This window comes from Strix aluco, chromosome 1 (assembly GCF_031877795.1).
Source record: "Strix aluco isolate bStrAlu1 chromosome 1, bStrAlu1.hap1, whole genome shotgun sequence".
Classification (NCBI taxonomy): Eukaryota; Metazoa; Chordata; class Aves; order Strigiformes; family Strigidae; genus Strix; species Strix aluco.
In genome coordinates this window covers 26,333,336-26,346,367 of record NC_133931.1, presented here as the reverse complement: position 1 = coordinate 26,346,367, position 13,032 = coordinate 26,333,336, and the positions used below count along the sequence as shown (strand labels likewise).

Genomic DNA, 13,032 nt, shown 5'->3' with positions numbered 1-13,032 from the left:
AACAAGAGTGGGCAGAGGGTTTTCTGTCTAAAAGACTCCCACATGGGGAACTTCAGGGTAACTTTATGGTTGCAACTGCAAGTTAAACTCTGCTTCTGCTGTGGAGAGATGCTTGAGGCCCCTGGGATCTAGAGTAGATCTGAAACATCCATATCTCCTGTCCTCCACAAATGGCATTGTCCACATCTTGCTCACGCACCTACAATCCAGCCATGGTTGGTCCATGTTGTACATAATACATATGCTATGGGCAGTGATTGCTACTGCCAGACCTGTGGAGAAATGTTGTAGGGTACCAAACTGAAGGCTGTTTACAGTGTAGTAGATGAATGTGCTTTCATATCTACCAAGTCATTTCCAAACTGAAATGACAAGAAACAAAGCTTTTCTTTCTTTTTTTCCCCTCTGTCCTTTTTAGTGAGGTTTCTTGTATTTACTCCCACACCAATAATCAGGTTCCTGTTGTGGTCTCTCCCATCAGTGATGTTTTATGTGTTTACTTACAGTATCTTTTTCTTCCCTGTCCAGTGGTTCAGTCACATAAATAACACCATTCTGATCAATAGAAAATGGGAGCCTGGACAGCTTTTCTTTTTCAAAAATGTCATAAATTACATCTGGCTCATTCGAGTGCACCTAAAACCACAAAAATAGGTCAGGATAGGAAGTCAGAAGGGTAGACTGAGATTTAACAGGGATTGTTTCTGGACCACAAACAAAAGATTGCATACTTTTTAGCTTCATAAACCAGAAAATTAACAGTTTGGCAGGGTCTTGGAATGAACTGCAGAAAACCGGACTGATAATCCACTTCTGCTCTCTGAATTGTTGTGGTAAAGCCATTTCACTTCAGTTTCTCCAGCTGTTCAGATGAGCTACAACACTTACCTTTTTATGGAAGACTTTTGGGATATGGAGCTAAACGGTGATACATGAGAAGAAAGTATTATATGTATTTGAATGCCTTGACACTAATTTATTCCATCTCCTTACACTGTCTATTCCTGTCTGTTGTTTTGGTTTATCTAATTCAGAGATGTGGAACGACAAAACAAATATTCAGTACCTATCTGCACGTATGTGTGTGCATGCTCTTTACATGTATCAAAGTCTGTGATGAAGGATCTTTAGTGAGGTGCTTCAGATTTAAAAAGAAATGCAGCAAACAGACTGCCAAATTAATGGAGTCAGTATTATTGTTCATGTTTTACACTATATAGCAGCAACTGCATTTAATTTTCCCCTAAGCAGAATCAACATGTCATTGGCTGCCACATGAAATTTACTTCCACATGACCCCAGAACAGGACCACCATTGCATGTTAGTTTTTCCTCCACCTGTTTTCACTCTGGACTTCCTCCGGCTTTCACTGAGGCCAGTGGGAATAGCACCGAGTCAGTTACTCTTGCAAACAGGATCTAAGGAATCCTGACATGTTGAAGGGATGACAGCATTGGGGGTGTGAGTGCCAAGGCATTTTTCAAAGTCAAACATTTCTGAAAGGCTGCTGGCCTGTTAGTTAATATTTACTGATATGTATATTGCTATTGGTCTGCAGCTATTGGCAAAATATTTTGTGTTTGAACTGTGAAAAGAGGTATACTGTGGGAATCCAGAATGCTGAAGGAGGGCGTTTCAGCCCTTCCTAGTACTTTTGATATAGCAGGTGTGCTGCATTACACAAAACTGGTCACAGCAGATGCCCCTGAGTGTGAGGGACTGCCCCCACCAAGGCTGCAGTAGAGCTGGTCTCCTGCCAGGCTTTTCTACAGATGGAAGAAGCCAACCTCAAAATAAGCTTCAACAGGTTAGCTCTTGGTTTGCTCAAAGCCTGGAGGGCATGTGGGGTTAAATAAGGCTGGAAACACTAAAAGGAACCCATTGAGACAGAAGAGCGGTACCTCTGCAGAGGCACCCAACTACCACATCTGTCTGGGAGCTCCCTTGGGGTGTCTCAAGAGCTTTATCTTTTATGTTGTGTGAAATAGCCTTGTAAAGCACCTTTATTTCTTCCAGTCATTACACTGTAATAATATTCTCCAAAAGTTTCCTCTATCTATGAGATATTCTCACACACAGGTGGTGCTAATAGCCTCTCCAAACTGAAGGGCAAAGTCCAGTCACTCTAATATTTGTATTAGTTATATCTCAGTCACCTTCAAACCATTAACTTTCAAACTAACAATAAGTTAATGAGACCTGCACTAAATATCATTTCCAAAGGATGCCATATAAAAAACAACTGGGAGGTGCCAAAGTCCTTCTGAAGATCCTGGTGTTGAATGCAGTGGGGACACCTTCACGGTTAGCTGGGAGAAAATGACTCTGTGGCACCAAGGAGAGGTGCAGAGCTTGTGGCCAAGGGCCCTACCTGGCTGATGTTGACAGGGTGGACCTGGGTTGAGTTTTCTTGGATACGGATGGTGGGGGGAGCTTTCCACAGGCTCTCCTTCACAGTGATGATCACATCGGCACTGCTGGTGAAAGCATTCGTTGTCATCCCTGCCATATCCCTCACAGTGACGACAAGTGTGAAGGTGTCCTGCTTTTGAGGATCTAAGTAATAAGACCCTAGAGACAGAGCAAAGAGTCAAGTGAAATGAAGCAGAGGCTGTGAAGGTTCATCTCCCCATTGCCTCCTTCATCTGCTCCAGGCTCACTCCTTAGATGGGCCTCTGTGCCAAATCTCAGCAATCTGTTTCCTCTGGCTTCTCTGAACGATGTAGCACAGCATCATGTGGACATAATCATATGAGGCCTCTGTGCTGTGGCTTCATGCTGTGCAGATGCATCACTGAACAGCCCTCACTCCAGTTAGACACTTGCTCAGTCCAGCAGAAGAGACAGGGTTGTTAAATCATTGGAGTTTAGTTGGGATCCTGTGGCCGGCTGAGTTTTCTCTGCATTTTTCTTGTTACTGCTTTTGGGTTTCTAGATTTCAAGGAAGAGAATTAACTCAAAGATGACTCAGCATATTTGCAAGGACCAGAGGATCTACCTCTCTTCTCAATGTACTTTTAGATCCCAGTCTCCATTTCTGCTAACTTTCCTTTCGGTGGGACACAAAGTTCCCCAAAACCAGGGCCTCAGTGGAGTATGACCCACTGACTACATTTATTCAGAATTTAACATCAAAGTTGTGTTGCTCTTTGGTTCCTATGTACACTTAGGAACTCATGCTTGCTTTTTGCAAACAAGAGTCTTTTTACGTACCCATCTTACTCGGTGAGATTGCTCCAGTTACGTTGTTGATCTGGAAAAGCATTTCTTTATAAGGGTTGGGAAAATGATGGAGAATGCTGTATGTCAGCTGTGCATGGGGAGTTGTAGGATCATCGCGGTCAGTGGCATGGATGTACATGAAAGGCTTGCCTGTTCAGATTAGAGAAGAAACAGTGGTAAGAAGAGACTGAAACCTCAACACATAGTCCATTTGAGCAGAGCTCTCAAGCCAGGAAAGCAGCTTATGGGGAGCTGCCATTGTTTCACAGTGCATTTCTCATGGTAAGCCATGCTTGTCTGTGGAGGTTACATTGCCTGGATACCACGCCACAGGCACCTCCTCCACCTGCTTAGTAGCACAACAGTAGGTGCGAAGACCAGTTGATGAAGAAAGTGACAGAGCTAAATCAGAGACCTATCTACCACCCAAGAGTGCCTGCACCCAGAATGTAACTCACTGGTATCTCTCTTTAAGATCACTTTGCAGTCCTTATGTAAAACAGTTCAACCCAAAGCACCTTGAGAAAAATGCCCTACAGCTGTGACACAGTTATAATGAAAGGAACAATCATACAGTGAAAAAAAATATGGAAATGCCTGGTAACATAAGTGAATTTTTGCCTTTTGATCACCAATGCAACTTTTAAAATCTTTTTGACTTGGATGAAGTTGAAGAACAGAGTAAAATATTGCAGAATGGCTTTCTGACCTCATGGAACTTTATATGCGTATTCTTTAGTGAAAGTTTCTTCCCAAGTCACAGTGATAATATATGGTTGAGTTCTTGGATTAATTTCCAAAATATAGGTCTCAAACTGCTCTTCAATACTTTCCTGATTTCTGGACTGGATCACTGTAATCCATAATCTAAGACTCTCTCCTAAATACTAAGGTTCAGCCCATGTTCTGAGAAGCATCAGTCACAGTGAATACATACTCCTTATCTACACTGACATTTTATTTCACTGATGTGCAAAGACTTACGTATTCTTAGCATTGTCTTTCTGTATAGTCTTTGGGAACATTTAAACTTTAATCTCCTTCTAGCATAGGGGTTTTTTTCAGTGCAATGGAGAGAGCAGCAATATTTGCTTGTTAAGTGATACTTATAAAGCAGTAAGTACTGTGAAATATTTCTGACTACACTCATCTCTTTACACCACATAGTGGTCATCTCTTTGCTCTTTCATTATATTATACAGGCTCACATCCTTATTTTGTATAGTCCTGTGGGAAGGAAAACTGATCTTTTTTTCAGCTTGTTGAAGTATAGCACCCACTTTATTTTCCTGTTTATCTCACCTGCCTAGCTTCCTATTAACTATGATATTTAATTATTATGATGATTACCTGGACGGGAGTTCTGCCTCACTACTCCAGTGTACTTTATCTGGTCAAATTCTGGTGGGTTGTCATTGATATCCTCCACATATATTGTAACAGTGTATGGACCTTTCACTGTGTTTCCCTTTTCATCCAGACTTTCCACCTCAATTTGGGAAAAGAAGGAACAGCAAAGAAATATTTTTATGTAGATAAATTAAAAGACATAAATGAACATCAGGATGTCAAATGCCAAGTCATTCTTACTGTGACACAAACCTGGTGAAAGCCATAATTGGGTGGCTCCATCAAGTACAGATTTACCACAGCAGCTCACTGACAGTAATTCACCACAGTATATAATGCCAAGAAAACAAAACAACCTACTCCTGCTTCTGACGACACTTTTAGAGGGCAATTTCTCACTTTCAGTCTCAGCAGACTATTTGTATTCTTGCACAGCTTAGACTTCATGCTTTTCTTTAAATAGAAATAGATACTTTCTAAAGAATAAGGAGAAAACCCGACATGATATAGCAGACTCAAGTGTGCTATTGTAAATATCAACCAGAAAAATAGGCTGATCTAAGTGTTTTAAAGAAAACTTAATTCTTGTTCTGATTACATTTTTGTTCCAATTTGGCTTCTTATTTTTTGACCTTCTTTGACTTTGAAGCACCAAGTATATGTCTGTCAGACTTTATTTTGTTTGCACATAATAGATCAAATCATGATTTTTTTATGCCTAACCAAGTATCATTTTTCACTTATGTCATCACTTCTTCTTGTCTGTAAAGAATTCCCATGTTTAGGGTTAATAACTTCTGGGGCTAGAAAACTGCCCTCTCTAATTTCAATCCAAAGGTGCTTTAGAGCTGAGAACATAACATCTCCTTCTCAGTTGCTAGTGCCTCAGAAAAAGACAATACCTTTTCTGACACAGAATAAGAGCACAAGGCTATACTGAGACCAAAAGATCGCCTACTCGCTGTCCCATTCCTTGTTTATGATGAGATCCTTATGAAAAGAGGATAATAGCAGGAAAAGCATACAATGCTTTTTCCTCTAATAGCCTCCAACATCTGCCAAACAGCTTTCTGCTGTTACCTAATAGAGGTTAGATCTGTGCCTCTGTGTATAAATGCCATTTACTTACACCATTTGTCACTAAATAGATTATAATCTTCCTAAATAGATTACAATAGTTTATTTTCCCATTCCAGCCATGGAATTCACGCTATCAGTCTTCAGAGATAACAAGCAAATCTCATTCATGGGGCCAGATTTCACTTCTAGTCAAGTGTCCTCCTCATATTAGGAGACTGGTGTTGGCAACAGGGTAATTTTTGTTTTCCCAACATAACCTTCCTGTGCTAAGGAGCATTTTCCTGTACAAAGTCTTTCAGAACTATAAAACCATGTGTCTTTCAGCAAAGCTCAATATTAAAAATGAAACAGCTGTCTGTAAACATAGACAAAGTTTTCCATTAATTTCAGGTTTACCAAAAAAGGGGGAATATGAATAATCCTCTGTTTCTATTTTTCATTCAGTTTTTACCTGCAGCCTGTGCACTGCTTTGGTCTCCCGGTCCAGAGACCCATTGAGAAACAAGATTCCTGTCCTCGGCACAATGTCAATTATTCCATCTTTTTCACCAGTCGCTCTGAAACTCACAGCAGGTGGCTCGGATGTGAACTAGAATGGGGAAAAAATTAGAGGGAAAATCATCCTTTTTCAGCATTTGCACCATAATCAAAATAATTTCATGCTTGTGTGTCTTTTAAAATCTATTGCCAACAGTGTGTTTAGCTGGAGGAATGATATTCCAAGAGTCTGCTCAAACAAATCTGCTCTTTTCTCATCCTCAACAAAGGAGTTTTCACATTGTTTCCTGAATGCTGCAGGAAATCCCAACTGTGGTTTCTTTCCAAAGCAAATGTCTGCTTAGGACAGGGCTTTGTCTGAGCACGAGAATGGAAAAAAATGACACACATCCTCCATTTGCCTGGGAGCTGGATCTGTCCTTCTGTGGTTATGGCTTTGGGAAGAAAACCTCAGAGCTGAAGGAAAATGATGACACAAACATGGAAACCCATTCTCTAGGAATGCTGACTTTATTAAACCCTGTCTGAGGGTATTCTCTCAAAATGTGTTTGAGAGAAGCGGTTGTCTCCTGCTTTTTGCATGTAGACTCTTGAATTCCCAGATAGAGGAAGTCAAAGTTAATTTCAGATCCTCTCGGGGGACCAGACGACAGCACAGATGACAGCACTGCCCATGAGGTCAGTGTGTGCAAACTATGGGGTTTTTGACCGAAGTGGATACCAGGAGATACTGGATTACCTGGTAAATGAAGCGCACTCCCCCTCCTTCTGGAATAGAGAAATTCATGTCCTTCAGAGGCCCAGTTACATGCAGGTCCCCCAAATTCTGGCACATAGCCTGTGAGAGATAAAGAAAGGGATGGAGGAAAGCAGCTGAGAGATGTCTGCTGTCACCACAAACAAACAGCAGCTCTCCATCACTGAGCCTCTTGCAGGTTATATTATTGTAGTATAATGGAGGAGATTCTTGCTGTTTTGCACTGAACATCTTTGAGTCCTTCAGTGCAGATCCATTTTTAAAAACAGTGTTATTTATTAGTTAATTTGGAAACAAACATTTGGGTCCTGCCCTTTTCTAACCACTACGTAAATAAATGAGATTTGATCTACTTTCAAGAGCAAACAGAAGCACCGAAGAGCTGAATATAGACTGAGAGCAAGAGGAAATTCACAAAAGCATTTCTGGATCACCTCTGTGTCCCCAACAGTACCAGTCACATCCCATTCAGGAGACTCAGTCCTGTGGCCACAAGCACATCGGGAGACCCAACGCCACACCTGGGGATGGGGAGGAATTGGGGCTGCACCCCTTGCAATTTCCTCAATAAATCCAAACCTTTTTTGTAAGGGAAAAAGATGGACCTCCCCAAGTCCCCTACCACACCACACTCAGCACCACAACCATCTGGGCAAGCCACTTGAGCATTGTGCCTTCACATCAGTTGCATGTGAGTGCAAACCACAGCCAGAGCAAGCATGTCTTGCTGATCTTTGGCTTATACATTATGGCAAAAATGCCATGTAAATCTGTCTCAGCCTCTGTTTTCTTCCTAATGGCTGGCAATGTCTTCACACAATGTTGTTTCTGGCAAATTTTTTACGAGTTTTACATGAGTTTTATAACTAACCCCTCCCTAGTGCCCAAAAACCTCTGCACATGCTCTTGCCCTAATAGTTTGGGGCTGTTCTTGCTTTCGAACAAAAAAAGCAAAGCAAAAATCAGCCTCCCAGAGCAGTCCTTTCACACAGCCTACAGTTAAGATAATCTACCTGTTTCTCTAAAGGCAAGACCAAACTCCCCTGAATGCTTACTCTTCTCTCCTTGTCACCAAGGTCTTGTCAACACTGAGGAGCTGCTTGCCAGAATTAGGGCTCCATCATTTGGTTACACAGGTAAAACTCCCTTTCTTTCAGAATAAAAAATACTTTATTTGGCTTTATGGACTTGGAGTGCCATTGCCACCCTGTCCATCACTTTGTGGAGTCAGGCTCCGGGAGTGCATGTTCTCTACTGCATGACTTTTCCCCTGGATTTGGTCCTATTGCTGCTGGGACAGCTATTTGTCCTCTCACAGAAAAGCACAGTCTACATATTACCAAGGGAAAACTTAATTCTTCCTATGACAAAAACATAGCTAAGTTCAGCGCAATTTACCCTAAAGCGCTGCTCTCTGTGTGTGTCACAAGTGGTGTCTGAATAACGGCAGATTCTGCTTAATAATAGCCAGGGATGCTGCCTTCCTTTCCTACAAGGGTTTGTGACTCTTTTTGCAAACAGGAAAACTAGAAAATTGTTAGAGCTGGGGAAAGAGGGGGAGGGATGCTAGTGAACACCAGTGACAGTAGAAAAATATCAAGAAAAGCCATGTAATAGGTACGTATACCAGGAAAGAGTACTTTACAGCTACCCTTTACTATTTTTCCTAAATGGTGACTGATGGCTTTTGCCAGGGACAAGATAGCAGGACCCTGGATCTGACCTGCCACAGCTGTTCTTGTGTCACACTGGTGGGCACAACCTGGCTCATGGAGGTTTTTCCCAGGGCCATTTTGTGGAAGGGATTTGCTTGGTCATGTTCCTTGCCATGGAGGAACAAAGGCTGACGCTATAAAACCCAATGGGTTCAAAGTGCAGTCTGGGAAGCAAGTAAGAGATATCTCTTCCTGTCAATTAAAATTACTTTATGTGGGCCATAAATATTTCCAAACGTATATCTGCAGCATGAATCACTACTCAGGGGCCTGAAGGGGACACAGGGTTTTCTCCTTGGCCTGTATCCGGCTGGCATTCCCTTTTGAAGATGGCTGTAACACCTGCAGAGTGGCAATGCCATGGGCAGCAGCTTTTGAAATGGGAGGGAAAAAGGAGGTGTTCACTACTGAACATCAGCCTCACCCCTCAGGGTCTCCATGTTCTGAAGCATTTTTTAATGGGACTTGAATTTGACTCATTTTTTAATCTATTTGGATAATTTCAATTGTAAAGTAAAAGCCACCACTGTAGCCTTTACAAACATCACTAAATCTATTTAATTTAATAGATGAGGTCCATAAATAGCATAATTAATATATATCAGTTCCAGAAAATCCTCTGGAAAAGGATTCACATAGACAGGATAACAGTGATAAATAATTAATATGCATGGTTTAAACTATGTGCCATTATATGTCTTAGAATGCATTTAAGATTTCATCACATGTACGGATTATAATACAAAACACATGATACAGATGTCTTCACTGTTTGGTGATTTGTTACAGTATTTTTAAATCTTTCCTAGCACAAAATCCAATTATTTGAAAAAGTAATATCTAAGGAGGAAGTACAAGAGGCAACATAGGCTTTTAGGTCTTTAGGTCTTTTGGGCTTTTTTAAGGTTTTTCCCTAATGATTGACATGTCTTCTTAACTTTTGGCCACAGGGTCACACATGTGTCAGGGCCACAGTCCCACACCCAGAATTACAGCCACTCTGCTGGCACAGGCTGGCAGTCTGACCTGCAGACCAGGACACCCCATGGGTTTGAGCTCAGAGGCTCACTGGCAACCTTTGCCATTTGCTCCCGGAAAAACACAGGAAAAATCTGTAACTCACCGAGTGAATGATGAGCAGAAATTGAAGTCCACACAGCTTAAACATACTGGAATACACTTTGCTTCAGCTGCTGCAAAGAAGAGGTGATATTCACTTTAACCCCATAGAGTTGGCCCAATCTATTTGTGAATAAAGGCTACAGATAAGCTTTCCCGAAGCTGTGGGAAGAGAGCAGCCAAGGAGTGAGCTCTGAAGGACCAGGCACAGCTCTGCCCATGGGAGGCGAGATCACCGGTGTCCCTGGGCTGGCCAGGAAGGTCTTGCCCATCAGGTCTGTCCCCAGTGGTGTAGGAGGTGCCACATGTGAGAGCCTCAAATAGCTGTCAGAGGTTGAAACTGGAGCAAAACTTCAAGCCGTGCAACCTCATTGTTGCAATGATTCTATGTCACGCAAGCCCCATTTTCATTTCTGCTTTACTGAAAGCAACAACAGGTTCACAGGAAACACTAGAATCACAAGAAGGTGAAGGTCTTGCAGGGACTGTCCTGAGGCCTCTGTCTTCCAGCTACAAAAAAAACCTGTTCAGTGCAGCTTGTAGAGGCAGAGGAAGCTGAGGTGTCTGCACCCCTTAAAACAACATGGTTACTGGAAATGAAATTTCCAACTCCAAAGAACACTGCCTGCCTCGATTTTCAAAAAAATGCTGAGAACACGCTGCCACAGCTTGTGTTACATGCTCCTGGAAACAAAATGGGTTCCACAAAAATGAAATCCTGCTTTCTCACTACTTCTATATTTCAACGAAAAGGACAAGGCCGTTTCTGGAAAGAGGTGAAGCAGGTGTACAGTGCTGCCCTCTTCAGTGGTGCTCCATATTATGTGGCTCACACCTACAGGTATCCTTCAGCCACCACAGCTCAGTCCCAAGGAGTCTCCCAAGGGGAAGAAGACAGTGTGGAGGCACAGCTCCCTCCATATGCCTTCCTGCTTGGGCTTTCCATCATACCTTTTTTCCACCCTCCTTCTCTTTCCTCAGTAGCTGACCAAAAGGGGACTTGTAACTGTAGAAACTGCTGCCCACACTGCTGTTCTTTCCAACACTCATTTTAGGATGTGCCACAGGACCTTATCTTGTAAATCCCATTCTGAACAGGGTCTTATTACATGTGCAATTACAACCTTTGAAATTATTGGGATCTTTCCTTGGCTTGGCTCTAGCTGCATGGGTACTGGAAGACAATAAAATGACACTCATTTGAAACTAGAAGTGATCAGGAAAACCATTAAATTTGTTGGGAAACGAGGACTGAAGGTCAACTCCCTGTAGCTGCCTGGCAGTGATGCCTGCTGATCAGGTCCCTCACTGCCCTGCCTGCAGCCAGAGGTGCTGGGGCCTGGCATAGGCAGGACAGAGGAGTAGAGAAGACACTTTGAATCTCCTGGGAAGACACTTTGACCCAAGACTGTTGCTGATATTTTTGTTAGATAGTCAACAGAAATTCATTCAGTTCTGTTCATCCAACAGCTCTCCACTCCTCTCCTCCTGGGGTCTTCTGAATACATCAGCCAGTTTCAGCCACACTTAATACAGAGTGGGAACTTAAAAAAACCTAATTCCTTATTAAATTGGGGTGGCAGGTGGGACAGAGGACCCAAAGGCATGCCCTCCACGAGGATAAGGCTGAAGTGTGTGCCCAGCAGCTGCTTGCATGGTTTCATCTGCCCCTCTGGGGAAGGTACAGCTGTACATGCCCCTCAGCCAGCCAGTGGCAGGGGGGGACACCAGGAAGTTTAAAGTCCTGCCAGAGGCTAACAAGACATGAGAAAAAGGGTATGGGGTAGTCTGGGGATACCACGGTATGGATTCAGGGAAAAGAGAGGGAGCAAGACCTACTATAGAGAGGAGGAAGCTTAAGGAGAGGACATGTCTAACCCTAACACAGAGGGCAGAAAATGCTGGAAAATGCACTCCTTCCTGTGGCTGCCCAACTGCACTGTGTCTCAGCCAGGTTTCTCTGTTCAGATCCAACTACAAAACGCAGCAGTGGAAATACAGCCATTTTGTATGTTATGGGCTTGCATGATAACAGCCTTTGCTGTTCCCTTCTCTTTGAATATAAATATAATTCCATAATGTGCCATTTGTGATGCCAGTTGCAAGGCAAGGATGAGTGAATTGGTTAGCCCTTGACCATTGATTTTTGGCTGGAAGCTGCTACCAAGCCCACACTGCCAAGGACCAAAGTCCCAAAATACATACTGCTCTGTCACTCAGAATAGAGTTTCAGTATATATAAACTCATAAAAATTTTTCAATAATAGATAGTTTCAGGATTAGAATAGGATCATCTTAACTTAAAGCAGCCTGAGACCTGGCTGAGAACTGGAGCCATATTTTCCCTGTCATTTCTTAGTTTCATCTCAGTGCTATATCCCTAATAATCCCTTATAGTTCCCCTGCCTGAGCAGAAATCTCTAGGATAACCATCGTACAAATATCCCAGTGAGTTTCAATAATAAGCATTGAGAGAACAAAGAATATTCCCAGAGGTTAAAGATCAGTAACAATCACAAGTATTTTGTTCCATGAAAAAAAAAAAATGTTGATTTTCTTTAAATGATTGATTTCAGATGTTCAAATTCAGTAAAGAGAAAACAGAGGAAATTGATCCAAATAAAATACAAAACAGACTAAGCCTTAGCACAGCAGTCATCTGTTTTACAAGGACAGCTCAGTTCCTAACACTGCCAGAAAAGTCTTCAGCAAAACCCTTGCTTCAGCTTTTAAAATCTTTCCATGAAATGACAGTTAGATCATTCCTTACCTGTAACATGAAAAGCTTATTTTGCTCTAAAAATGCTTCTTTCTTTCAGCTGTGGGAATCACCTTTGCACAGGTTGGTAGTGTCGTCCGTGCTTCTCCACACAGTTTATAGCTTCTAAGACTCACCCTAGAGGTTCAGCGGCTCAAACATTAACAGCATGGAGAATTATTGATTCTTAATGACTAGGTGTGGTATGAAACAGCAGTCATGTAAGGAAGCAATGTAGCTCAGAGATAATTTACAGCCTTCAATATGTTTATGTCCTTTGGGATTTTCTTTCTGAATTCAGTTTTTTCAGTGGGGCTGCAAGAAATGAACATGCAGGGCATGGATTGGAGCTGCAGGGGGAAAGCTATCCTTCCTGTAGGAGAGGAGATGGAAAGGAGAAGGCGTGGGCCTCAGGTGGAGATCACATTTGCTACTTGCCTAAGCACAGGGATAATTCATGTTCAGAAGACAAGAATTTGGACATATTTTCACAGCAGATCTGTGCAAGGGGAGGATTCAGCCTGGTTATGAG

At 42.3% G+C, this 13,032-nt stretch overlaps 1 protein-coding gene across 1 annotated transcript in view; it reads right to left on the bottom strand.

Moving 5' to 3' along the window:
• Positions 1-12,553, bottom strand: part of CDH17 (cadherin 17) — a 30,445-nt gene extending 17,892 nt beyond the window's left edge. The window contains exons 1-8 of the mRNA XM_074846947.1: positions 12,513-12,553; positions 9,747-9,816; positions 6,891-6,989; positions 6,105-6,242; positions 4,574-4,712; positions 3,215-3,373; positions 2,373-2,572; positions 505-636 (exon numbers count right to left, since the gene is read on the bottom strand). Coding sequence (XP_074703048.1) covers positions 505-636; positions 2,373-2,572; positions 3,215-3,373; positions 4,574-4,712; positions 6,105-6,242; positions 6,891-6,989; positions 9,747-9,791 — 912 coding nt within the window. The 5' untranslated portion in view covers positions 9,792-9,816; positions 12,513-12,553. The remainder of the gene's footprint in view (positions 1-504; positions 637-2,372; positions 2,573-3,214; positions 3,374-4,573; positions 4,713-6,104; positions 6,243-6,890; positions 6,990-9,746; positions 9,817-12,512) is intronic.
• Positions 12,554-13,032: the final 479 nt, after the last annotated feature.